Source organism: Haliotis cracherodii, unplaced genomic scaffold (assembly GCF_022045235.1).
Source record: "Haliotis cracherodii isolate W230 unplaced genomic scaffold, xgHalCrac1.p SCAF_5, whole genome shotgun sequence".
Classification (NCBI taxonomy): Eukaryota; Metazoa; Mollusca; class Gastropoda; order Lepetellida; family Haliotidae; genus Haliotis; species Haliotis cracherodii.
Window position 1 is genome coordinate 56,999,872 of NW_027266308.1, and position 27,978 is coordinate 57,027,849.

The 27,978-nt window shown below is 38.1% G+C and overlaps 1 protein-coding gene across 1 annotated transcript; it reads right to left on the minus strand.

Moving 5' to 3' along the window:
• Positions 1-981: 981 nt before the first annotated feature.
• LOC139443785 (ALK tyrosine kinase receptor-like) lies at positions 982-25,177 on the minus strand. The gene is made up of 9 exons (XM_071224702.1): positions 25,149-25,177; positions 24,250-24,399; positions 21,427-21,517; positions 18,102-18,166; positions 16,543-16,672; positions 15,789-15,886; positions 12,639-12,731; positions 2,183-2,284; positions 982-1,174 (listed from the first exon to the last, which is right to left on the minus strand). The coding sequence occupies exons 1-9, from the start codon at positions 25,175-25,177 to the stop codon at positions 982-984; spliced, it is 951 nt and encodes a 316-aa protein (XP_071080803.1).
• Between the last annotated feature and the right edge of the window lie 2,801 nt (positions 25,178-27,978).

Consider the following 27,978-nt stretch of genomic DNA (forward strand, 5'->3'; position numbering starts at 1 on the left):
GAAAGATTTCAGGGGGCAATAAAGTTTTCCATGTTTCTATTGCATTAAACAGGTCTATGAAGTATGGTTGTTTGGTAACCCATATTCTCTGATTTTCAAGTTTGTTTGTTTGTTTGTTGTTTAACTCTGCTCTCAGCAATATTCCAGCTATCTGTAAATAATCGAGTCTGGACCAGACAATCCAGTGGATGACATCATGAGCATCGATCCACGCAATTGGGATCGAAGACATGCATCAACCAAGTCAGCGAGCCTGACCAGCTGATCCCGTTAGTCGCCTCCTACGACAAGCAATGATGCATGCCATCAGGGTACAGAATCATGCTATTAACCAAGTCACCAAGCTTGACCTCCTGATCAATTGTATCGCCGGGAGTAAAGTGCTGACAAACTCCATGTAAAGGTTATAGTATCAAGTTGACAAGCGACATGCCATATTTAGTGAATTCCTCTGAATGTCAACTATAATCAAGCCTTTGATGGTGAAACCTTGATTGAACAGCTTAGCTGTAAGCAAAATGTGTTTTACAATGAAATTTTAATAACGTGTTAATGCTCTTAAGTACCTAAAAAACTGGAAAATATAACGACCTTAAGCTGGAGCTCATTGCATATTACTAATGAACTATAACAGTGAAACGTAAGAGACTAAACAAAAACATGGTCCCCATTCATATAAGCCCATCCATTTCTAAAACCCCATCATTAATTGGCAGAAGGAATTTGCTGCAGCTGAACACATATTTTATAAGATTTAACGTCAATCTTTAAGCACATTAGAAAATCAAAGATGTATTTTACTCAATGAACTTGAAAATAGTATTCATATCCTAATAAAATCATGTTCTAAGATGCAGTCAGATTAAATAGAATACAAAAACTTCATTTCATAGAGAACCTACTTCCATATGAAATGATGGCTTTTTGTCGTGTTCATATAATAATTACTTCACTGAGAATGATTCTAGATTTGGAGTTGCACTAGATGGTACTGAAAATGAAACCCATAAACATGGCACAAACACCCAGCATCACGTACACAGATGAAGGACAGCTGTCTGGGGCATCCAGCCTCCCGCCAACGGTGACGTAGTGCATCACCTCCTCATTGGAGCAGCCGGGGTAGGGCATGTACCCAAGGGAGAATATCTCCCACAACAATATCCCAAATGACCTGAAACAAACCCAGTGACAGTCGTATCAGATGGACATTTATTTGAAAAAATGTTTAATTTAATCCCATATTTCTGCTGCAAGTTGCTGTGAGAAAGACATGTTTGACGGGAACGAAATATGAAACTTTGTTCTTAGCGCCATGTTTCCCTCCAGCTTTGGAACATTACCATCTCAGACAAGGTCAAAGTTTCCATGGTAACTTCCTCATTGGTGTCGGCGAATAATAGAATATCTACAAATCGATCATAAGAGGATTAAAAAAGGACCTGTTTTAATGTTTAGTAACCTATGGTCCAGCTTAATACCAATTCCAGATGTGAAAATTGTCAATTGTGATGGAAGTACAATGCCCCTAAAAGGCCTACTTCCTCAGGAAGGTTGATTATTTTTTTTAAATCAAGTCATATCTGATCTCTCAGCAAAGGATTTCAGCATGTCATAACCAGGCCAGATATCTAGTTAATGATTGTTTTTTGGAACATCCTGGTTGGCAGGTGAGAGAGAAAAAAGAAAGAATAATGACTGCTTAGGAAGCAACCATTTGATTTCAGGGAGGAGGAGGTAGATTTTTCTAAAAACAAAAACGAAATCAAGCCTCTGAATCTTTTCACATGCACCTCACGTAATGTGTCCTTTTCTTGCAGACAAATGTGTTCAAAGAATACAGTTCATTAGCTTTTTATTAAAAAATAATAATAAGTGAGCACCTGTTTATGTTTGAAAAAAAATTGAGCTAATAAACATTTGAAAAAAATGCTGGTCTCAAACAAAAATCCCATCCCTCCTTCCCTGAAAATCAAACGGTTGCTCCCTTAGGGTTTGGTGATCCAATCTAAAAAACCCAGAATTAGATGTCCCATTAGGGGATAATGATCACAAAACAGTTGCCTCATTACTGCAATTCCCACAAACTTTCTTACATCATCAGTACATTAATTCCCCAAAGGACACTGTCATGAGTAGTTAAAGGCTTCTGCGTGTATTATTCTGCACAGATGAGTCTTACCATACATCTGTCTTTGTGGTGAATATTCCATCCAGAAAAGCCTCGGGGGGCATCCACTTGACTGGCAGCAAGGCATTGCCAGCCTTTTTGTAATAATCAGATCTGAAAGAGTAAAGGATTAATGATTGTTTTGGCTGTTAAGAGCAAAACAAAATTGCATTCACCATTTGGTAGACGGAACAACACATAAAGATTTGTCAAATAATCGGTAAGGTGCAGTGGTTAAAAATACTAACATATGAGTGACATCAAGCTGCTATTCTGTGATATTTCAGCATTCATTACACTTCCACCGAGAGCTAAATGTTGGATAAGTGACGGAAGTGAATAAGTAACGTGTGTCAGCAGTCCATCTTGTAGGAGATATTCACACATGTGGGGATTACCAAATCGAAAGAACCCTTCAACAGCTGTCAGTTATTGCTCCCAAGAAATCAACTTTTTATTAGAAGTCCTATATCAGTTTCAAAGTGAAAACGCCTAACAGATTCCCCAGAAAGGGTATTTGTGAGTGGATAGATAGCATTAATGTGTTTCTTGCAAAACATTTTGTTGAATGACTGCTGAAATTCTGCTAAGACATCTATTTCATTATTGCCTCAATTTACAAGGAATTGATACCCTAGTGTTTGTCTGTTAAGCTGTTCCCTGACAAGATTTAACAAAGCAATGGCTGGATTGGAATAGGTATTGGAATTAGTGTTGAACTGCTGCATAGAAAAGCAACCATAAGCTCCATCAAGTAGATAACATGTACAAGATTAGACATACAAAACACTGTCTGAAGTGGAGTCATTGTCCTCCTCCAAAGTCCACTCCAAAAAAACTACCATCATTTTTCATGACATTGACTCTATTTTCAAACACTTTTAGGTGACTCTCCAAGCTGTGTAAAATATTTAGTCACACGGTAATGGTCCTTGTGAAATATCATAATAACATGGTTTACTCTTTCTTCAAACCAGCATCATGTGAGTCTTTGATAGACATTCAGAAGGTGGAAAACATGAATAGATGATACATATTTATGGATAGCAACTTTTTTATTCTCTGTATACCTAATGAAGGGGTGAGAAGTATTCCTGAAATGTCATGACAAAGTTTGATTGTTTGTTGTTTAACACCACACTCAGCACTATTCCAGCGATATGACAGCGATCTGTAAATAACCAAGTCTGGAACAGACAATCCAGTGATTGACATCATGAGCATCAATCCACGCAATATAATGACATGCATAAACGAAGTCAGCGGGCCTTACCATGCAATCCTGTTAGTCGGCGCTAACGACAAGCATAGTTGCTCATTACAAAGATTATAGAAGTTATTATCCGTAAAAGAAAGTCATATTTACATGGTATACTGTTTGCTCAAACCAGCATCATGCTGGAAATGTTCCTTTGACATTGAGTGAGTGAGTTTGGTTTTACGCCGCTTTTAGCAATATTCCAGCAATATCACAGCGGGGGACACCAGAAATGGGCTTCACACATTGTACCCATGTCGGGAATTGAACATGTGTGACGAGCGAACGCTTTAACCACTAGGCTACCAGACCACCCCCCCTCTGACACTGTATGTGAGAGACCCAACCTTGTAAACAGAGACAGTTGATTTCCGGTTAAGCCTATTCGTTTCATTATCTGGTTCTGATATGTGCCTTTTTTTCATAAATGTTGACATTATTCTCTTTATGGAACCTAACAGAGGCAGGTTTTGCACTGCTATATTAATTCTAACCTGCAATCTTCGACAAAACAGAAAGGTAGCAAATACATGTCTGAAGGAATATTGGATGTGTTAGTTTGCCTCAGCTTTTCCCAATGAATGAAAAAATAGCGATTGATTTAATAACTGCTACATTCATTTCTTAACTTGTCAAAGTTTTGTCTTCAGCTTCAGGTAGCAGCTACCATGTCTTTGACCAGAGTGAAAGCTGACTGGCCTTTCATGCTGTCTGCGACTTGAACCACTAGTCCAAAGCCCAAGTCTAGTAAAATTCTGTTGAGTCTAGTTAACTCAGCTGATAATAATCCATACTAACACCATATTCTACTGAAAATAATTCTAACAGCCATGTTGGGACTAGTAATCTCAAAGGTTTTTGGGACAGACTATCCATGGCTCTGCTGCTGGAATGATCTTCATCATCAATTGTCACATACTGAAACACCACAAAACTGAACATACAAGTCTTTACTGTGGTGCATTATGAAAAGTCATTGCCTGATCTACATCACAGACAAAAAACAGCCTAAGGCAGAAAGGCTTTCAATAAGCAGGAGACATTTGCCAACACAACCTTCGATATTATTAATGTTGTTAAGAAAATGGTAACAAAATGACTGATGGTACTGATGGTACATATAATATCTCAGAGTAGACCAGACTAGTTTCATTCTTTCTCTTTTACATATTCTTATTCAATATCCCAAGAGGCATGAGAAATATAGTTTTATGATTATCTTAAACTTGAAAATCAAAATGTTAAACAAAAGAAGTTGAAAAGAATATTTTTAACAGCACTTTTAATATTTTTAAATACACTCTATGCTATATTTATACCATACGCCCATAGAGAAGGCTTGAACCTATACAAAACAGCATTTTGGTTTCATTTTGTAAGATATTCATAAAAACAGAAACAATGTTACAAGCTACATGTTCTTTTTTAGTGTCTTTGATAGAGTTCATATTGATGACCTTTGATATTAGGGTGATTTGATTTTTTGGGAAATTGAAAAGCATTTTTCACATGCATGTCATGGAATCATTCACATGTTTCTTAGAGAAAGTTTATGGCACATGTTGTTTTCAACAATCATCCACATGAATTTTGAAATTCTTTTGTCATTCCAAGATTCAATGACTATGCCAGAAATAAATCTAATTGAAGACATGAAGCTGGTGAATCACAATCATCTGTGGCAAGGGATTTCAACTTTGCCCAGAAAACAATGTCCTGACTTTGACATTGGCAATATGGCACCACTCAAGGTCATCCAAGATCAGGTCGACCCTGCACCACCACAGTAGTCCAGGATAACAGCATCAGAGTCCAGGACACTAATTCCTGTCCCCTGTCTGCTAAGACTGTCCGTAACCCAAACATGAATGCCCTACAATGGCATTATTTTATGTCAACATAATTGACCTCAGCAGGTGCAGTGGTGTCAATTTTATCAACAGTGGCTTCTCCAACATTGTCACCAGGTAGTGATGAATCCTGTTTACTTCTTTGAAGAAGAGATGGGCCGATGTGTGTGTATCAGACTGACTGACTAATATAGGAGATTTAACGTGCGCTTTCCCACTGTAGCGTATTTCGCACACGGGTGTATCAGAGACAGAATTATCTTTTTATATCCAGGTCAACTCAACAGCTGTACACCCTTGTGATGAGATCTTACATGTCCATCGTGCTGTCCCTGCTCTGAAAGCACTAGATGCCATTTTTCAGTATGACAATGCTCATCCCCACACAACATGAGTCGGGACTGAATCCTGAGTGCTCATACATTAACATACTGCTTTGGCCAGATGGACGCCAGATCTAAACCCAAGTGAGCATCTGTGGGATGAACCAGACAGATGTTTACATCAACCAGAATTGAAAACAATTATGCCAAACTTTTCAGGAACAAGAAATGTTCAAACAATATAACAAACAAATGTATACAATGTATCTGTTTATTATAGGGTGGGGATAATATCAGTTTGCATGTTATGGTCAAGGTACCCAGGGATGCTTCCAACCAAATATGGTTGATATCTATCTCTTAGTTCCAGAGAAGAAGTCATTTAAAGCTATATAGCCAAATTATCCTTATTTGGCCCCGCCCCTCAGTCCCTTGAGGGGTCAGCCCCACCATTTGTACAACTTTTCATCCTCATTACCAGAGAATGCTTCCAACCAAATATGCTTGATATCTATCTCTTAGTTCCAGAGAAGAAGATGCTTAAAGCAATATAGCCACATTACCCCTATTTGGCCCCGCCTCTCAGCCCTTGGAGGGGTCAGCCCCATCATTTGTACAATTTTGAATCCCCACCACCTAGGGATGCTTCCAGTCAAATTTCGTTAATTTCCAATTTGTGGTCCTGCGGACCCGGTGAGCTAAAAAGGGGCTGCCATTCCACAAGGTATTCTATATTGTAGAAGTTACAGAATGAATTTCTTAAAAACCACATACTCATATTGTTTTAAGGGCTGGGGAGGGGGCAGTATATATAGGAAGAAAGCAAGAAAGTTGTGGCCTCAAAGCCATCTGCCACAGTGTCCTTTGTATGATAAATACATATTTTTGTTAAATGACATAGTCAGACAAATGAAAACAAAATAATGAATGAACGAATATAAAACAGGGCAATGAAACCCTGCACTTATCTGTGATTAACTTATTTTTTGGTCCACCACCTATTTACTCATGATGGACCTACAGTTTGGAAAATCGCTGATTGTAATAACTCCTCCTGTGTAAACAGCACTTATATAGAAACATTTCCATCATCATCATGCTTATCCTTTTCATCTGACACAACATCATCACTAACATCTATGAAATATCATCATGTTAGACATAATGCATGGATATCTGGTTCTCATAGCCAGGGTAAAGAGGAATATGGATATTACCAAGATAATCTTAAAACAAGGATTGCCCCGTGCATTCATCAAGGGCTCCACAAGTCTACAGGACAACACATTCACCACTACCAATTTGTGTGGGCAGCAGCCTGTAACTACATGTGATCAGTGTGGCACTTAGCTGGCCACAGTAATCCTTCACCAGCCCAGACATCAGCAGTATCTGTAAGAGCTGCCTCTCTAATGACTCCCCAAACATAGTATTTGATTTCAGATGATGGAAGTTAGGAAAAGAAGTGGATAAAAGTAACCTTGAGATATTTCAATACCTGTTTCCACAAAGAATTCCAACCCCATTAATGAGATCCTTGATGAAGATCCATCTTCTGGGTTGAACGACTTCCCAAGACACTTATTCAAACTTAAGGGAAAACAGAAGCATCAAAATAATAAAATTGCATCCTTATATGAGAGGGAAATTAACTTTCTCCTGAATCAGTCACAACTTTTATACCAATAATAACCATTTCAGGTAATAAGCTACCAACCATGTACAATATACAGCACAGTTATTTCATCTTTGATTAATAAAATGGCAATATGATTGGATTTCGGAGAAAGAGACGTTAAAGTAACTGCATATAGATTCATTACCGGCAAGCTTTGAAGTAACATGGCTGAATGTTAAAAAAGGTCTTTTTTCCCCTGAAAATTTAAAATGGGCAAAAACCAAACTGAACGTTTTTTTCATCTGATTAGCTCTCACAACCAAAGCTATTTTTGCTATTCTAAAATGTAAATGGGATTGAGTTAAAAGTCTAAGTAACTCTCTTTGAAACAGAAGTCACATTTACACCACCATGTAAAGGGATAAACTACCGGTACCACTTTAATGTGAATATATATTCTAAATATGTCTTTCTAGTGTATTGATTACACTTCTTTATCTTCCTTGGGTACTTTTGTAACTTGAGAAGTACCATTTTTAGAGAATAATTCGGGTTTCACATTCTCTTTCATTAAACTGCAAGAAATTCAACCTTGTAATATGGTAAAATATGTCAGAAATTGCAAAGGATTTGCTTGAATTTTGTAATCTCAGAAAGGAATGAAGACCAATTCTCTAAAAAAAAACAACACCATTTGATTATTCCGCTTTGTACACCATATCCCACATGTCAAACTTACATGGGGCATTTGTCACTAAACATGGTGACCAAAGATATGATTACATCTCTTTCTTCAAAGGTTCAGGACAATTTGCCAAAAGTGAAAGCAACTGTCATCTGAAGGGAATTTCAACCTCAGCTTAGTTTACTTAAGAAGTAGAAGTTTAAGTGAAGCTTCAGGTATATTGAGGGGGTACATGTTGCCCAGATGTCTGAAGTGCCACAATTGGCTGTGCAGAGATGTATCTCTTGGACACGCCTGAAACCTATGATTGTGGGTTTGAATCTGTGTACGCCCTGAATATGTTTCTAGGTTTGTCAGCACCATACCTATGCTGGTGGGTTTCACAGAAGTGGTAAACGTCCGAGACCTGCATCACTTTGGGCTTTCCTCCCACATTAATCTGACATGCTGTGATATAACTGGGATACTGTTCAAAGCAGCGTTTAAACTTAACTCACATATATTGATGATCAGATATTGTTCAAAACAGTCAAAAAGAGAGTATCATCTCAAAATACACCCTTTGTTGTACTTGATGAGTGTATTCAGGTACGTGATTGCAGAAAATGTTTTACTATGTTATTGTGGTTCATGAAATGGTAGCATGAGGCTTTAAAATGTTTGGGTATGTTATTGTGGTTCATGAAATGGTAGCATAAGGCTTTAAAATGTTTGGGTATGTTATTGTGGTTCATGAAATGGTAGAATAAGGCTTTAAAATGCTGGGGTATGATATTGTGGTTCATGAAATGGTAGAATAAGGCTTTACAATGTTTTACTACTTATGTTGTTGGTATAATAATTGCACTCTTGTAATGACTAGTGAAGTCTTGTACTGTATGTATTAATGCTTCTTACATATACATTTGAAAATTATTTGGATAGCAATATATTACATGTTTAATATTTCCTATTTGTGCATCACCTATTTTTTACAGAAAGTGAGCTATTTAACACCATCCTACATCACTTCGGGCTTTCCTCCCACATTAGACTGACACGCTGTGATATAACTGGAATACTGTTAAAAGCGGAGTTAAACCCAACTCACTCACTCACTAAATGCCCAATAAATGTACAGTCACCGATTTGATAGTCAGTTCCAAATCTTCCATTCACAATATGTATGTTCAAATTTGAACATATTTCCAAAAGAGTTTTTCCAAAGCTATTTAGTAATTCATCACAAGCCTATCTTTCCATCTCAAATTGTGTAAAAAACTCTACTAAGTAAACATTACTATCAACATGGTGAAAAACAATGTTCTCCACATAGTCCCTCATCACACCGGTTCTACTGTTCATGTACAATGGACCCGTTAAGATCCGGGGTCTTCAGCAACCCATTCTTGCATTCTTGCCGTAAAAGGCGACTATGCTTGTCGTAAGAGGCAACTAACGGGATCAGGTGGTCAGACTCGCTCATGATGTCGACAACTGGATTGTCTGGTCCAGAGTCGATTATTTACAGCTGGATTTATTCATATAGCTGAGAGAAACAGCTGGGTACTCTTCCAGTGTACTCAATAAAAATACAGCAAAAGCTCTACCCCATTTTGTCTATCTTTGTTGTCACACCAGGTCGATTTCTCTGGCTGCATATATGTAAACACACATAATGTAGCTCTACTGAAACCAAACATACTTTTATCAAACAGAATAGTAATAGCATGTTCTCTGTATCGAACATCAATAACATATCTTACCAGTGAATATTTTATCAAAAGTATACCTCCCGAATACCTTCCGAACTTGAACCTTTTTGTGGCTGGTAATTTTCTATTGACTATGTTTCATATAAAGCAACAATGTCATGTCCAGGTACAAAAGAAACAAAGCCAATGTCAGACAGTTTGATGGTTAATCTTGATGGTTGATCTTCTATATTCCTTGCAATGTAAGATATGCTTTAGCATAACCTTCGACCTCGACGGCAGCACCCCTCCTGATCCACAGTTGACGATGTTCCACTTGAGTTGCCATCTGCGACTGGAGCCGACAACTGATGCTCATCACCTTCCAGAGTAGAAGCTGGCTTGGCCTCTAAACGAGCCTGCCATTCTTATAATAGCCCTTCTTTGTTCTCAGGTCTGACCAAAGTCAGTTTCTCACGCTGTCGCTTATTATTAATAATTGCAAGAAACCGAGCAAAAACAATTAACAAAATGTGAAAATAATTAAAACTATCCTATATTTCCAATCAAACTTTGTTTATTTTTTTTACATTAAGGGTTAATATCGTACATATTGCTCCTTAATGTAAAAAAGATAGTTTTTACATTAAGGGTTGCGGGTTGTTACTCTGAATGTAATTTTTTTTTAGATTAAGAGTCAACACGTAACCCTTAATGTAAAATGTTTTACATTAAGAGTAATTTTTACACTAAGGGTTGTAAGCTGTAACAGTGCAACTAGGCTAATTCTAAGTGTAAGCAAAACCAATGGCGCAAAACAGCCGGGTTTGGGGGCATGCCCCAGTTTTTAAAAAAAATTAGATGCTCTTAATTTTATTTTAGATTTTATTTGTAACAAATATTAGTCATTTATTTATTATAATTTTGTAGTAGTAGTGTGTGTGTATATATATATATATATATATATATATATATATATATATATATATATATATATATATATATATATATATATATATATATATACATACATATATATATATATATATGTGTGTTTAGGTTTCAACACATTTACGACTTTTATTCAAGAAACATCTGTGATGACAAATGAAATTTGAACATTAAAACAAATCAATACTATTACTTTTATGTGTTTTTACATGTTTTCATTTGTAGTATGTGGTGGTTATCAATATTTTCATATTTTATAGTGAGCCTATCATCATTATAAGGAAAATAATTGTGAGAGTGTCACAAACCATTTACCACTAAAATCCTAAAGTGCGTAAAGATTCCGCTTTTCAAGTTAGACAATTAATATCATGTTCAACCACTTAGTGTTTGAATTAATAATTTACTGGATAGCTGGTAAATTAAGGATTTTTTCTAAAAAAAATGTTTCTTTTTTAGGTGTAAACAAATTATGATTTTTTTCCAAGGTGTTAGCAATTGGTGTTCTGCTACAACGGTAGTTTTGCCCCTGACTATCGTTCTCCATAACAATGACACTGGGGTAATTGCGATTAGGCAGCAGCTGATGTTACATCCAATCTTTTTCACCTCAAAGGTCACATCCATTAATAAGTCCCATTTCACAGGATCAGGCATACAAGACAATAATGGTAAGTACCCTTACAATGATGGTACCATGGCGCATTTGTCCATCTTATAGTAGCCACATGTAGTCAGTGGGATGTTTTTTATTTACCAAGGTAAATGAATTGGAACCACTGACAGAAAAAACATAAATCATGTGATCGCAAAAACTGCTCTATCATCACCATGTGCAATGTACTTAGTTCCCATGACATGAAGAGTGATGATTAATGTAGTCTGGGAACATTTATTGTGTCCTTAATTTAATCCTACTACAGGTCAGTGGCATCTTCTGGTCATACAATTATTACACTGTACACATAATCAACCTTAATCAAAGTTGTCCAACATCCATTCCAACCCTAACTTGTTTCTTTTATTGATGACACCCTACACTATTTGTTATATCATTTCTGGTGTCCCCCGCCGTGATATTGCTGGAATATTGCTAAAAGCGGCGTAAAACCATACTCACTCACTCACTCACTGATACAATACCTCTCTGTACTTCATGAAGACTGCACCATTGTGTTTTTGTGGATGGTTTGTACACCCAATTGTATCAGCACCACATGGCACCTACACCCCAGAGGGAGTACCAGCAAAGGAATATTTGTCATGCATGGATTTTCTTTTGTTAAAACTTTTTCTCGAAAAGGAAATGTATTCAGAATTGAAACCAAATCATTTTAGAAAGGTGACATCTGTCATGTCATTGGTGACGTGACATCTGTCATGTCATTGGTGACATGGCTCAAGAACACAAGCATACTTCATCTAGATTGGGTGGTCAAAGGTCACTCAGAGGTCACCTGACATGACCTGTAGAAGTGTCCTAAGATCTTCATGCAGAGAGGTATTGTATCAGAGTAATAGATCTGATTTAATGAGGCTGCATTTTGATGGACCCTGGCAGAACCAACTGTCAATGATATATCAATCCAATATATGATTCCTGTTTAACTGGCTTCATGTCTCATTGGCTTCCACCTCATGTGTTCTGTCCATCATGTTGCTGTAGTATTATCCTTGTGACTTTACCTACTAATGTTACCCCACTCATGTATGCAATTATTGTTACTGTTAATCCTCCACCTACTATATATGTTCTGTCCCATGTTCTTCATTCAGTCTTGCTTGACAATGGTATAAGGATCTATACCAAAACGTCGCCTTTACAGTATTTAAAGAAGTTGGTTTCATGAATTGTGTCTACTTTGGAACCTGTTGCCTTTGAATTCTCCAGAAACAAACCCGCAAATCACATAAACCCAATTCCAAATTGTTTGCTTGGAACTGGCAAAATTTAATTTCAAATATAACAAAAGGTACCAGGTGCCCACTGCCCAAAACATGTAATTAGGGATACACCCTTGGCTCAACGGGAATCACAAATATTATTCAAGACAACATTTTCCATCTGTCCTAGCTATCGGTAGGTATCTCCGAGATGCCAATCACCTACCTGTATATGTCTCGAGCCATTCCAAAATCTGCAATCTTTGCCTTTCTTTCAGAACCTTTTGTTGTTAAGAGGCAGTTTCTTGCAGCAATGTCTCTGGAAATAAAAAAAGAATTCTCATCAATTTTGTTTCTTTATCACCTCCTTGATCCATATTTCAGTTATATCACAGCATGTCAGTTTGATGTGGGAGGAAATCCAGAGTGAATGAGTAGGGGTGACTATTGGTCTGGAAATCACTATTGCCATAACTATTGATGTTGAAAGAAACTATTGCGATAATTATTGATATTGCAAACACTATTGTGATAAATATCGATAGTTTTCAGTGTATCATTTTAGTTGGATTTTAGTGTTGAATTAAACTTTGGAACTGAAGTTTCCTTTGAATGTGATAACCATAACAAATAAAAAGTAAAGTTCGAGATATGACTGATTTGTTTTTTCTTTACCCTAATAATCTAAAAAAAAGAAACTTCCACACTACCATGTGTAAATTACTACCATGTGTAAATTAATACCACTCATGATCAAAAGAACAAGTTTGAACAGCATTGCATGTACTTTATTGATACGGTAAATACAATCGAAACTATCAATATTCCTAACTGAAATAAATACTATTGATCGGAAACTGATTTAACAATTGATTTATTGACTTTAAATGCTTACCAACAGCAATATATCAATATTTCCATTTATCGTGACACCCCTGAGTGAGTGAGTGAGTGAGTGAGTGAGTGAGTGAGTGAGTTGGTTTAATGCTGCTTTAAACAGTATTTCAGTTATATCAGGACAAAGAAAGCTTGATTGTGAGAAAAGCCAAAAGGGATGCATGCTTTCACTGTTTACAACTTTGGGGAAACCCATGAGCAAGGATACAGTGCTGACAAACCTAGAAACATAATCAGGCCATAGTGGGATTCGAACCAATGATCAAAGGTCTCAGGCACACCTAAGGGACACAGATCTGCACATTTGTGGCACCTTAGATGGCTGGGCCACCAACACCCTACCAAATGAAGCAAGATGGTGAAGAGTGGTAAGTTTGGTTGTTGGTTATGCACAAGGCAACTGTTTCATTCCCTGCATGGATTCAGTATGTGAAGCCCATTTGCAGCAACTGGACACCCCATTGTTCCATTATTCTGATGAAAATAATCTTTTAAAGAAGGAAGTGAAATACTACTTGACACTATGGAAATGTGTTCCCTTGTCTCCCTAAAATGGTAATGCATTTTTTCAGATGAAGGAATTATCTTGATCTGATCTTTTTTTATTTTGTAACCTTTTCTCAGACTATGTCTTGAAGTTCCCTAAAAGCCAGGTTGTGACACATCATGCCTTTTGATACAAATCAAAAAGCTACACCAAGGATGTAAATGGCTGATCATGGTAAAAGTGAACATATTTAAGGCATATAAATACTTGTAAAGATATGTTAGTATTGCAATGATACTTATCAAACATGTGACCCAGTGCTTCCCATATGTATGTAGTAACATGTGGATTTGGCTCAGTGCTTAATAAATGCCTCTAGTACAACAAAATACAGAGATTTATTGATTTCATTATTCAAACAGTAGGACTAAGCTATCACAATGTAAACAAATCCTTTTTCAGAAAAACATCAACACAAGCCTTGGTATGAAATTCTGACAGGGGTAAAAAGTGTGAGTGTCTATTCTTCCTTTCTTTGTGATATTCATGGAATACCGCTAAAAGCAATCTCGATGCAGACACTCTTTGATCTGTATCAAAGACTTGTCACAATCTGTCATGTTGGCTCCACTGGATGCTTCAAAGGTAGCAGTGATACAAATTGAAAAACATCCACTCAGGAGTATCTCTACCTACATGAGATAATTTGACAATGCATCACTTGAATAACATAGATTATCTCAGATGTGAATTACTAAAACAGGAAATTTGTCAAGAACAAATAACAGTATACCAGTAATATCTTCTTCATACAATACTGAGATTTGAGTAACCTGAAGCGGTGAGAGATTGCCTCATTTGTGAAATATGTATTGTCTCAAAGACATGGAAATGTCTCTCCATATTCATTGCTTAGTTTCAGATTTTGTTTTAAAATTTGTCCTGGTATTACACATCACCAGATGCCACCTGAGTACAATGACACACAATCAACCATGTCAGCGAGCTTTGAATAGAACTGAAACTTTGTGAACCCTCAGGATACGAACAGAGGGAGGAGATATCTTATACTGAACATTTCTGACAACCCTGAGCATAGGGAGAGAGGGAGGAGATATCGTATACTGAACATTTCTGACATCCCTGAGCATAGGGAGAGAGGGAGGAGATATCGTATACTGTACATTTCTGACAACCCTGAGCATAGGGAGAGAGGGAGGAGATATCTTATACTAAACATTTCTGACAACCCTGAGGATAGAGACAGAGGGAGGAGAAGGGAAGTTCTGCTAATACACCAGACAAGGGAGAGAAATCAAAGTCCAATGCAGCTAAGACGGCATGTCAAGAGAGAGATCCTGGCTACTGTAGCCTTCCTAGACTTTGAAAGCGTTTGACAATTTGATGCAGGTTGAGACTATGCCCACACTGGTATTTGAAACAAACATAATTAAATACATTGCTGTTATTCTTAGTACAAATATTTCTAAATTTGGCCAGTTATAATAAAACCCATTTCTCCATCATGACTAGAGTGAGTGAGTGAGTATGGTTTTACGCCGCTTTTAGCAATATTCCAGCAATATCACGGCGGGGGACACCACAAATAGGCTTCACACATTGTACCCATGTCGGGAATCGAATCCGGGTCTTCGGCGTGATGAGCGAACGCTTTAACCACAAAGCTACCCGACAGCCCCTTTAGAGTGAGTGAGTGAGTGCGTGAACCTAAGTAAAGAGACATGCATGCATGTCTAGACTAATGTCAGTTTTATAGTGCTAATATAAGCCCAATGAGAAACCATGCTGGAGTTTACATGGATACCCCACTCAGACACGGTATACCGACACAGAGCTGGCCTGTCCTTGTTTTATCCCCTTCATGCCAAGCAAAAGGCAGAGTAACAACAAGTACTATCCGACACTGCCAGGGGATCTAATCACCGACACTCTATCCACTACATCTCCATTTTGAATCAAAGGATGTCCTACCTGTGAATGAAGTGTTTTTCTTCCAGGTGCTGGCATCCCTGGGAGATATCAACTGCCAGTCTCAATAGGTCCATGACAGTCAAATTTGATGGTTCACTCTGAACACAAATACTTCATTATAGCAAACCACACTTTTATATCTGTAAACCTCTTCAATTTCTCTGCTTATGACAGATAAATCTCGATAAAAATGCATAGTATAAACACAGTATTCCCCTTAATAGTTGTTGATGAGCAACACAATAATCAGATATTACAAAGAAGGGCATATATCGTTTAGGCTAACATGTGACTCACAATGTAATAATGTTACATAAATGACTACATCAATTTGTGGGCTGTGTCGTAGATATCTACCCAGAGCTGTAGATAAGCTGCATATTTGTGTAATATATGCACTAAAGAAACTGAAAATTGCAGACAAATCTAATTGCTACATTTGGTAAAACATGTGTATACTACTATTCATTTGGTTTTAAGTGATTTACTTGGATTGTTACAAAACAGGTTTTCAAGTTGAAATACCCAAATATTAAGAAACATATAGGCAACAAAATTTGAATACCCACTCAAATTTGTGGATTGTTCCAATAAAAGTCAAACCCACAGGTAAAAAAACTCCCTTCAAAGGGATTATATACTTAATTGATCAATCAATGTTTAGTATGGTAAACTGATTGTGTGATAAAATAAGATCACAAAGTCCTCAGTGAAATAACACACAAAATTATGTGTGAACATTAGGTGTACATACTGGCTTTGGTCTTGAATCCCGCAGAAAGGATTTGAGATCCCCTCCTTCTAGAAGCTCCAGGACTATGAAGCGTGGCCGACCATCGAAACATACTCCCAAGAACTTCACAATGTTTGGGTGGTTGAACTTACTGAAATAAAAAGGTTAAACTTTAGTTATACTGTATATCTTGAAATTAACGTGAGCGAAAAATACAAGTGGTCTATGCTCGTATTAACAAAACTTCGCATTTATGTCTCCAAAAAATGACTATGTACAATAAGACGACCTTTGCACTCATTGGATAGCGGATGAAATATGCCGTGTCCCTGTGATAAATTTCTCCTGTCATTCTGTCACTGACCCCACCTCCCACCAACAATACATGACCTGTCCCATCAAACACAACCTCTAATTTTTCTTTGTTCTGTTTTACTTATATTCAAGACAAGCTTATCCGTAAAACAAGAGTGAGTGAGTATGGTTTTACGCCGCTTTTAGCAATATTCCAGCAATAACATGGCGGGGGACAACAGAAATGGGCTTCACACATTGTACCCATGTCGGGAATCAAACCCGGGTCTTCGGCATGACGAGCGAACGCTTTAACCACTAGGCTACCCGACCGCCCCCCGTAAAACAAGAAACAGAATTGATCAACGACAGAGTATTAGAATGAATAACATCTGTTGACCTCATATATATTGCAAACATTATTTATTGAACACAGAACCATCCATAAAATGTTGAGTTCTGATTGTGCCAACATGATGTTTTCAATTTGGCTGCCACTGTAATCGATAATTTAGTGAGCCATACAACACCATATCCATTCTGAGGACATAAAAAACCCAATTCCGACATGATACATCAATTTTTTTTAATGTATCACCACAACGTGTGACGGTGAAGATCATCAAAGTTATGTAAAATTAAATCGAACAAAACAATCTCATCTTTTTTGACACAAATTGGATGTGGCTACCACTTACTACCTAATGCCAAAAGATGAGCCATGATGTTATTATTTGACATGGAGACTATGTCTAAAATCAGAACAGAATAAAAGACATTCTTCTTGAATTACATGCATACAAGTTCAAAGCCTTGTGGTTTCAGAAAGGACCAAAACAGTGGGGCAACTATTATCTTGGCGTATCTGCCGGTATTCGAAAATAAATACTTCATACTTACTTGATATTAACAAGAGACATAAATTGATACATATGTGGCGGGGGAATGATCCCAAATGACACTAACCTTACCAAAAGGAAATCTACAGCGCTTCATCACAAAGCTAAAGATGAGTTAATTTTGATCTATTGCATCAGACTGACCAGATTCCAGGACAAGACTATTTACCAGCAAGACAGACAAATTATTGTATGAAAAGTAATGGAAAAGGTCTTACATTAAACCACTTCTATAGTAACTGAACATCTGAATCTATTCAACGTCTGAGAAATAACCTTCAATGACTTACCAATATACAGATTACATAAACATAGCCACTCATGAGCATTAAAATCCATTGTGAAATCTGTTTGAATAAAAGTAAGCCAAAATACTAAAGACAATACCTGACAATAATGGCCTCCATTTGAAAGTCCAGCTCTGTCTGTTCTGTGCTTAGTGCTGGCAATGTCTGAATCAGAGAATGCATTTAAAAAGATTTGATTCCTGTCTTATAAAGGCATAAAGGTTCCTGAGAACTTATGTAAATGCCAATCAGCAGTTTGGGTTTGGCTTATGAGGTCACGTACATTGTTCTTAATGAATTTTTTGCATACCTATTTGTTATTTTCATTCAATTCTTTGTTTACAATAGTTAATCTCATGCCAGGGGAACTTTATAACCAGCCAATCAGCCTCAAGACTTCTAGATTCTCAGGACAAATGAGCAAAACATTCAGACAAGCATATCTGATTTCTGAATCTCGAAAAGTAATATACTCGTTATCTCCTAATGAAGAAAAATTGTGGAAATTCTATACATCCTGTTATTTCTGAGCCCCATGGCATCTACACCCAAAAGGATTTACTGTTAACTGTATTTGTGTGTGTTGTGTGTGTTGTTGTCGCTGAGGTCGAAATCTCCAAAGTGTGGTGATAAAGAATGAAGCTGAATCGTTTTAGAAAACTGACATCTGATTGGCTCAGGAACTGACACATTCTTCATTTAGAAGGATTTCCACAGGGTTCACATGACACAGTATTACAGTTACATCATATAGTGTTTGTATCATGAGAGTAGTTTTGTGTACCTCCATGATATGTATAAAGTACAGAGAGGGGAGAAAGTATACTCACACCACTTTTAACATAAATGAAGGTACATTCTTGTTCCTAATGACAAACAAGGCTGCTGCAAATGTTTATGATAATTCCATTGGATTGTTACAACTATTCTTTATGGACAAAATTGTATTTTCTAGACGGCTGTTTTCCAGCTGTCTTTTTTTCAAAGATAAGAACAGAAATGGTGTCATTTTCTGCATTGCTTTTTTCATTGTTTTAAGGTGTTTTAACAAAAAGAAAGACAACAATAAAACGGTCTTAAAAGGCCAAACTTTCAAGTTATCTTTTCACAGCCCTGAACAGGTCACATGGAAAGCAAATCAAGTTTTGATCTTACTTCATTGTTTTCTAATTGGAAATTATTGTTTTCCAGTTTTTGCTTCAAGTAACTTAATTAATATATTACCAGTCAGGGAATAAGATCAATTAAATGCCTGACTAAAAACAACCAATAAATCTCTCCTGTCAGGTTTAGGAAATTGTCCCACATTAAGAAAGGAAGTCATCCAAAGCAGAACTGATAAGAACTCTTTCTTTGTCACTGATTGTCATCAAAGTTTCTACCAAACTACACCAATCAGTACAACTTCCCGCTGACAATACTACACAAAGAAAAGAAGATGCAAACTCATGCATTTCTTAAGCACCCTCATTCCCACATGATGATTTGGGCTTGATGTCCGTGACTTCCAATAGAAGTCTGTTCCCTGTTGTATCAAGACGTCCCTATTTTGGCCCAGGCGCTTTCATTACTGCACCGATACCTGAACAATTCTTTTCTATGTTGAGCCTGACTAGTTCCAATTGTTATGATAACAACTGAGAAGATATTTTTATGTGATTACTCTCCAATCAAATTATTTTTAAAGATAAATGCTACATCAATGAAAAATGAAAGATCACATATTTAATAACCACAAACGAACACAAATAGGATATTAAATATTTCAGTTGCAAAATTGGATTTGCCTAAGGGTATTAGAGAATTAGGGAACTTCAGGAAGACCAAGGAAAGCAATATGAAAGTCCCTAGTGTGCTCAATTGAGTCTCATCCCCTATATAGAAACTGTTCTTTCTATTTCTCAATATGGGCATCTCAGATAATTCAGCATCTTTGAAAGATATTGGTTCTTTAAAGTTTTTTTGGGGATTGTTCAAAATAATCCTTTTGAAATGAATACCTCCTGGATACCAAATCGGTCTCAGAAGGTAGTTGCCATTTCCAACCTAACAGTCACATATGCCACATGAACACAAATCCGGGATTGGAACAAAATATCAAAGGGTGCCTGAAAAACAACAACATATAATTGTTTATTGAAACACTGATTTAAAATGAAAGTATTCTTCTTTTTGTTTATCTCAACTACAAACCAAATTTAGCTTTGACTGAATGAACAAGCAATGATGCATTAGTCTATTTTGTGTAGTTTGGTGTTGGGCATGCTAACTAAGCCATATCACTTTCCATGGAGTGTCATAATTGGGAACCGATGACCTTTGCCTGACAAGTGTACACTAGGATGTACAACACTACAGGGCCAACTGTACACCCTCTTGTCTGTCTCCTGGCCAACTGTACACCCTCCTGCCTGTCTCCTGGCCAACTGTACACCCTCTTGTCTGTTTCCTGGCCAACTGTACACCCTCTTGTCTGTCTCCTGGCCAACTGTACACCGTCTTGTCTGTGTCTCCTGACCAACTGTACACCCTCTTGTCTGTTTCCTGGCCAACTGTACACCCTCTTGTCTGTTTCCTGGCCAACTGTACACCCTCTTGTCTGTCTCCTGGCCAACTGTACACCCTTATGTCTGTGTCTCCTGGCCAACTGTACACCTTCTTGTATGTGTCTCCTGACCAACTGTACACCTTCTAGTCTGTCTCCTGGCCAACTGTACACCTTCTTGTCTGTCTCCTGGCCAACTGTACACCCTCTTGTCTGTGTCTCCTGGCCAACTGTACACCTTCTAGTCTGTCTCCTGGCCAACTGTACACCCTCTTGTCTGTGTCTCCTGGCCAACTGTACACCTTCTAGTCTGTCTCCTGGCCAACTGTACACCTTGTCTGTCTCCTGGCCAACTGTACACCCTCTTGTCTGTGTTTCCTGGCCAACTGTACACCCTCTTGTATGTGTCTCCTGGCCAACTGTACACCCTCTTGTCTGTGTCTCCTGGCCAACTGTACACCCTCTTGTATGTGTCTCCTGGCCAGCTGTACACCCTCATGTCTGTGTCTTCTGGCCAACTGTGTGTGTTTGTGTGGCTGCTTGTACTGGTCCGGACTGATGCCGATTTATAGTGCTAGCTCACTGAGATACCATGCCGCAGTTTAACATGAATACCCCACTCAGACACAGTATACTGACTCCGAGCCGACCAGTCCTTGTTTTAGCCCCTTAATGCCAAGCGCCAGACAGGGTAACAATAAGTACCATCTTTTAACGTCTTTTGGTATGACGCGATTGGGGATCGAACTCCAGACCTTCTGGTCTCCGGGCGGACGCTCTACCACTTGACCACGGAGGCGGTCTTGCCCTGTAAAGAAGTCATGGAATGACAATGTTTGGTAACCTTTAAATCTGCATGATCTTAAAAACTAAGACTGACCTTGACTGCTACTTGCAGCATCCCCTCAACTCTGGGCACGTGAGACATCAGGCCCTTGTACACCTCACCAAATGCTCCTTGTCCCAGGGGCCTGGAGATACAAGTCACAGAGGTAACGTCTAGGCATCACAGAGCTCACATCTAGGCATCACAGAACTAACATCTAGGCATCACAGAACTAACATCTAGGCATCACAGAATTAACATCTAGGCATCACAGAATTAACATCAAGGCATCACAGAGCTAACATCTAGGCATCACAGAGCTAACATCTAGGCATCACAGAGCTTACATCTAGGCATCACAGAGCTTACATCTAGGCATCACAGAATTAACATCTAGTAGGCATCACAGACCTCACATCTAGGCATCACAGAATCAACATCTAGCCATCACAGAGCTGACATCTAGGCATCACAGAACTAACATCTAGGCATCAAAGAGCTAACATCTAGGCATCACAGAATTAACATCTAGGCATCACAGAATTAACATCTAGGCATCACAGAATTAACATCTAGGCATCACAGAATTAACATCTAGGCATCACAGAGCTAACATCTAGGCATCACAGAGCTAACATCTAGTAGGCATCACAGAGTTAATATCAAGGCATCACAGAGTTAATTTCAAGGCATCATAGAACTAACATCAAGGCATCCCACAATTAAGATCTAGGCATCATAGAATTAGGATCTAGGCATCACAGAGTTAATATCAAGGCATCATAGAATTAACATCTAGGCATCACACAATTAATACGGTATGGTACAGTATGGTACAGTCTACATGGGGATTGCGGGTATTTATGAAGATAAAGTTAGAGAAATAGAATCTCATTGCATTCAAACAACGGTAATTCAACATAGCATGTAAAGTGATAATGCAAAACTGGAGATAAAGCTCTTTTTCCTCTTTATGTGCCTGTAATCACAAAAATCATTGAAAAGCTAACTTATAACAATTTTTTGTATTTAAACTGGGGAGTTTCAACAGATGCTTGCAGACATGGGGCTGAATGATGGAGAGTGCTAAGACGTGTTTAAAATATCGACCTGTCTGACTGTCCCAGACAGGATGCTTCAGTCTTGGAGAGTCAAATTTTAAAACATTCACATCTGATGGTCTGGGCTCACATGCATAAAGTGATATTAGCTCTACGACTAAGCTTATATTAAAGTATGGGAGTTATGGTCATCATAGCGTTAAGATCACTATGTGCATATAGGCAGTGTTAGATTTTCTTTGTATATTTAATAAATAAAAAATAGAATATGAACTTATGATAATATACTTATGATGATATAATGACCTAATGATAATGGATGATGACTGATGATACTTGTCAGTGTTATGGACTTCGGCTATTAAACTCATAGTGGATTGGCTCAGTTTGTACTCAATTATTCTCATCACAAGCTTTGACTTGAATTTTGAATAGGGTATGCCACATGTTGGTAATTGAACATTCTGATGCAACTCTTACATCAGACTGGAAATCTATTCAACTTACCAGTCCACCTTTCTGACTAGAATTTTATCGAATATTTTAAACACATTTTAAATTATTCATTAAAATGATGTAAGTGTGTATATGATATCCTGATAAATGATATAACATTTGTCACTGTTTCTCTGAAATCTCCTTTCAAGCTTTTACAGCTGAGAACAAATTTAACATTTCTATACTAAATAAAAGAGACAGGTCCCTTTCAATAATCAGTACTAATTAAAAGCAATAAAATTCTTTATATATCCACAAGAAATCTTAGCTAAAACAGAGTCCATTGCACAATTCTGACTATATCATAAAGCATGTACCCCGTATTTAAGAACACTTTCAAATTGTGATGATACCAGTTGTTCATGAAAAAGTGAGTGTATATTGCCCTACCAGAGTACACATCACAAACACATGCAAAGGCAAGTCAATAGTTCACCTGAAAAAAACACAGGAACATATGATACAAGTCAATGTATGGATATCATCTTTGCCACTGATGCACCAAATTTTGAAATGTCCTCCATATCAGTGTATTTAATATCATGAAGAACACACTTCAACACAGGCTGCCCAAGCGGAAATAATGCTGAGACATTGTAATTATCACAACAATTTCAGCAACTTCTAGTTCTTGTGCCTGGAGAGAGTTTTGTGATGAGAATCAAATGCATATCAAAATAGAAAATTACCCTAGGGGATAAAATTAATATCAATCTAATGAAGCCAAAACAAGCTGAAGTCTATTAACCCTTTAGTCTATTCATAGATATGCATTATTCAACAGTCTTCAAGACAAGACAGACAGTTTTTTTTTGTTGTCTTTGCTCATGGCCAGATTTCAGTTTTAGATGCTTGATGATGGTACTAGAATCTGCACCAAAGTCAATCCTGTGGGCGACAACCAACCATATGTACTAAAACATTGTGTTGATGTAATAAAAAAGAAATTTAAATCCTTCATAACCTATTTGCATCAACAAGGAAAGAATTCTTGATGAATTTATCATTAAGTTGGCCACCATTTCCTTGCTAAAAGAATCCCAGCTAAAGAATGGATACTTGATGCACGTTCATGGTCCTGTGTGAAGACATTCATTCTATAATGCTAACATATTATTGCCAGATTGAACTTCAGCTAGATAGCAGGCATGCTGATCGTCACTTGGATTACCTTACCAGATGATACCGAGAGCACATTTTGAACAACCTTAAATTACAGTATTTAAAGGGAAATTAAGCTCGGGCCAAGTAACTTCCCTCGATTCAAGTCATTCAAAACATAACATAACATTACTTCCTACCAATGTCTGCCACCTACCTGACAAGCTGAATATGTCTTCTGTTAATCTCTGGCAGTTGTTGTGGGTGTTTTGCGCCAATGAAATCGTAGTTGGGGTTAAACTCCATTACTGCTGTCGGGCGTTGTATAGTCTGACGGACACGTTGAGTGCGTAGTTTCTTCAGTTTGCAGTAAGACATGATCCTCTCAAATCTAATTCCCCCACCATGACACTCCTTGGAGAATGTTCCACGTCCACCTATGTGAGACAAACATACTGTAAAATGTAGCATGGAGTCGATGTGTGAGTGAGTGAGTGAGTGAGTGAGTGAGTGAGTGAGTGAGTGAGTGAGTGAGTGAGTTGGTGGGTGTTTGAGTGAGTGTGTGTTTGAGTGAATGAGTGAGTTGGTGTTTGAGCAAGTGAGTGAGTGTGTGCGTGTGTTTGAGTGAGTGAGTGAGTGAGTTGGTGTTTGAGCAAGCGAGTGTGGGTTTGAGTGAGTGAGTGTTTGAGTGAGTGAGTTGGTGGGTGTTTGAGCAAGTGAGTGAGTGTTTGAGTGAGTGAGTTGGTGGGTGTTTGAGCAAGTGAGTGTGTGTTTGGGTGAGTGAGTGTTTAAGTAAGTGAGTTGGTGGGAGTGAGTGAGAAGTATTTGAGTGAGTGAGTTACTTGGTGTTTGAGCAAGGAGTGTGTTTCAGTGAGCGAGTGTTTAAGTGAATGAGTGAGTGAGTGTACTTGTGCTAATATTGGGAGTGACAAATATTAATTAGACAGCCCCAATAACAGCCATGGCAAAGAGGGATCTATTCTGCTCTGGGGACCCCATGGCGTCTGGGATAAAAGGACTGTTTCATGGTGATGTAACCACATTTATCAGAATTGTCAGTATCTGTTCAAAGATAGCATGCTATAGTTATATATAGTTGTGATGATGTTGTGACATTACTTAGGATTCTGCACTTCAGCCTTCATGCCATTTTGATTTCTGAGATGAAGTGAGTGAGCGAGTTTGGTTTAACGCTGCTTTTAACAGTATTACAGTTATATCACGGCGTGTCAGCTTAATGTGGGAGGAAAGCCCGAAGTGATGCAGGTCTCAGACGTTTACCACTTCGGTGAAACCCACGAGCACGGGTATGGTGCTGACAAACCTAGAAACATAATTGGGGCGAACCGGGGTTCGAACCCACAATCATAGGTTTCTGGCGTGCCCAAGGGACGCAACTCTGCACAGCGAATCGCGGCGCCTTAGACGACTGGGCCACCCGTGCCCCCTCTGAGATGAACATTTTTAGACACTTATAAAAAGTGTTTTTTTCAAGTTTAGAAAAACCTGATATATTTGACTCAGAAAACATCTAGATATGACTTTTGATAAATGTCTAAGATACCACCAACACATGTATGTGGTCGTGTTTCCAGTTGTATGTTTCTCTAGACGGCCTGAAGTCCATATGTGACGTAAAGAATCAGAAGAAGCAGGGAGCAAAATCTCCAAAGACTTTCAGTGATCTGCATCGTGTGATTTCTAATAAATTTCTTTTAGGTTGCTATAACAATACAGATGCTGTACTGAGACTCACAGACACAGAAACATGTTGTTCCAATCATGACAAAGAAGATGGAGCACGCTGCAGCGATAGCAATGATGAAACCAATGTTCATGCCTTTGGCACCAGCCTGGGTCGGTGGCGTCACGATGTCGACGCTTTTATTTCCCACTGAAACAGTTCATTACATAAAAGGCTGTATAATAAATAATCAGAAAACAGCCTTGGATTAAGGATTTGTTGATTTCAATGAATAATAATAATAATAGTAATAATAATAATAATAGTAATAATAATAATACACTTGTAAAGCCCATAACTCCCCACACAATGTATGCTTGAAGCACCACATTATTATTACCCCAGTCAATGGATCATCATCAGTGTGACTCAATTTTTGTTCTCATCTCCCTGGGGAGTATACAACCCAAACAGCCTGTGAAGGCATAAAAGAGAAAGGGTTTCCTGAGAAAAAGATTCAATCTCAGTTTCGGTTATATACGGGACAGCCTTTCTTTAACAATGCCAAGTTAAATGCGTATCTTCACCTCATCTATCCACCCGAGTTGGAAATGAAAGAAACAACCACATTGTCCTATCTGGACATGTGCATAGAAATTCAAAATGATGGAGACCTCAGTATCAAGCTGTATGACAAGAGGGATGAACTGTCTAATTCGGAACTTCCCATACATTTCAAGCCATATACCATTAGATGCTAATGGTTTTTACATTTCTCTCTAGGGGCGATGGGGTAGCCTTGTGGTTAAAGCGTTTGCTCGTCATGCTTAAGGCCCGGGTTTGATTCCCTACATGGGTACAATGTGTGAAACCCATTTCTGGTGTCCCTAGCCGTGATATTGCCGAATATTGCTAAAAGCGGCGTACAATCAAACTCACTCACTCACCCATTCTACATTTCTCAGTTGCTTAGGTGCTTGAAGAGCATGTACATGTCATTCAAGTTCATGGAAACACACTTAAATGTTTGATACCACTTAAAGTATGTTTATAGGTTTCACTATCAAAGGCCTGATTCAGTCATTCCATAAATTGTATGATAGCCATTCAGATGAATTTACTGAGTAAGACACATACCGTATCTGACATAATAAGTGCCCAGGCCGCTCTCAAAATTAGAAATAGGGACTATTATCAGAATATAATTTTGGTGAGAAAAAAAAGAGAGTTGAAAGATCGTAAATTTCGAGGTTTATGCTGACAGTCTGAATGATACAAGTCTTGTGTACATTGATCAATCGGAAGGGGTGCTGACTGGGATTGTTCACTAGCCATTACATTACCAAATATCGCCGTGGGCGCTTATTAGAGCAAGGCGCTTATTACATCGAATACAGTAACTTGACAACAAGTCACGATATGACCTTTACACAGAAGATTCCAACACCTGATGTGATAACTGGTTTTCAGTTATCCTTACATGAGGCTAAATAGACCATCAAATCCCACTTACTACAAGACTCATTCACTTAATTTTATCATCACCATTTTGCTTTTTAGGCCCTATGGAATCTGTTTTGGCAGATACCCAAGACTGATAATACTCTGGCATTGACATTTTGAATTTTCAGCAAAGTTAATCTAATTATAATAATACATTTTTGTCTTGTTGCTTATATAGGAGTGAGTGAGTGAGTGAGTGAGTGAGAGAGAGAGAGAGTATGGTTTTACGCCACTTTTAGCAATGTTCCAGCAATATCACAGCGGGGGACACCAGAAATGGGCTTCACACATTGTACCCATGTTGGGAATCGAACCTGGGTCTTCGGCGTGACAGGCCAACGCTTTAACCACTAGGCTACCCGACCGCCCCTGCTTGTATAGGAGAAAAAGTACACCAGAACATGTCCAACACATTCAACCTACCATTGGTGGTACATGTGACTCCGTCCTCAGCTAGGACTTTTTTGGAAGGACACAGACACTTGTACTTAGTAGCATCTTGGTCCTCCCAGATACAGTAGTAACTACAGGGGCAGTTCCTCATCTGCAGGACATCCACAAACCCATTGCCTTCTCTACCTGAAAGGACATGTTCCAAGGAAATTAACCAGTACATAAGGTCAAAACAAAGAGCAGCAAATTCAAAAACTTCGGGAAACTTTTTAAAGTTGGTTTCCTGATTCAGTCGACCCGAAAATGATGGAAAAATATATACCACTACATTTTTGATAGGGGTAATCTTATCTGTGTTTTTACTAA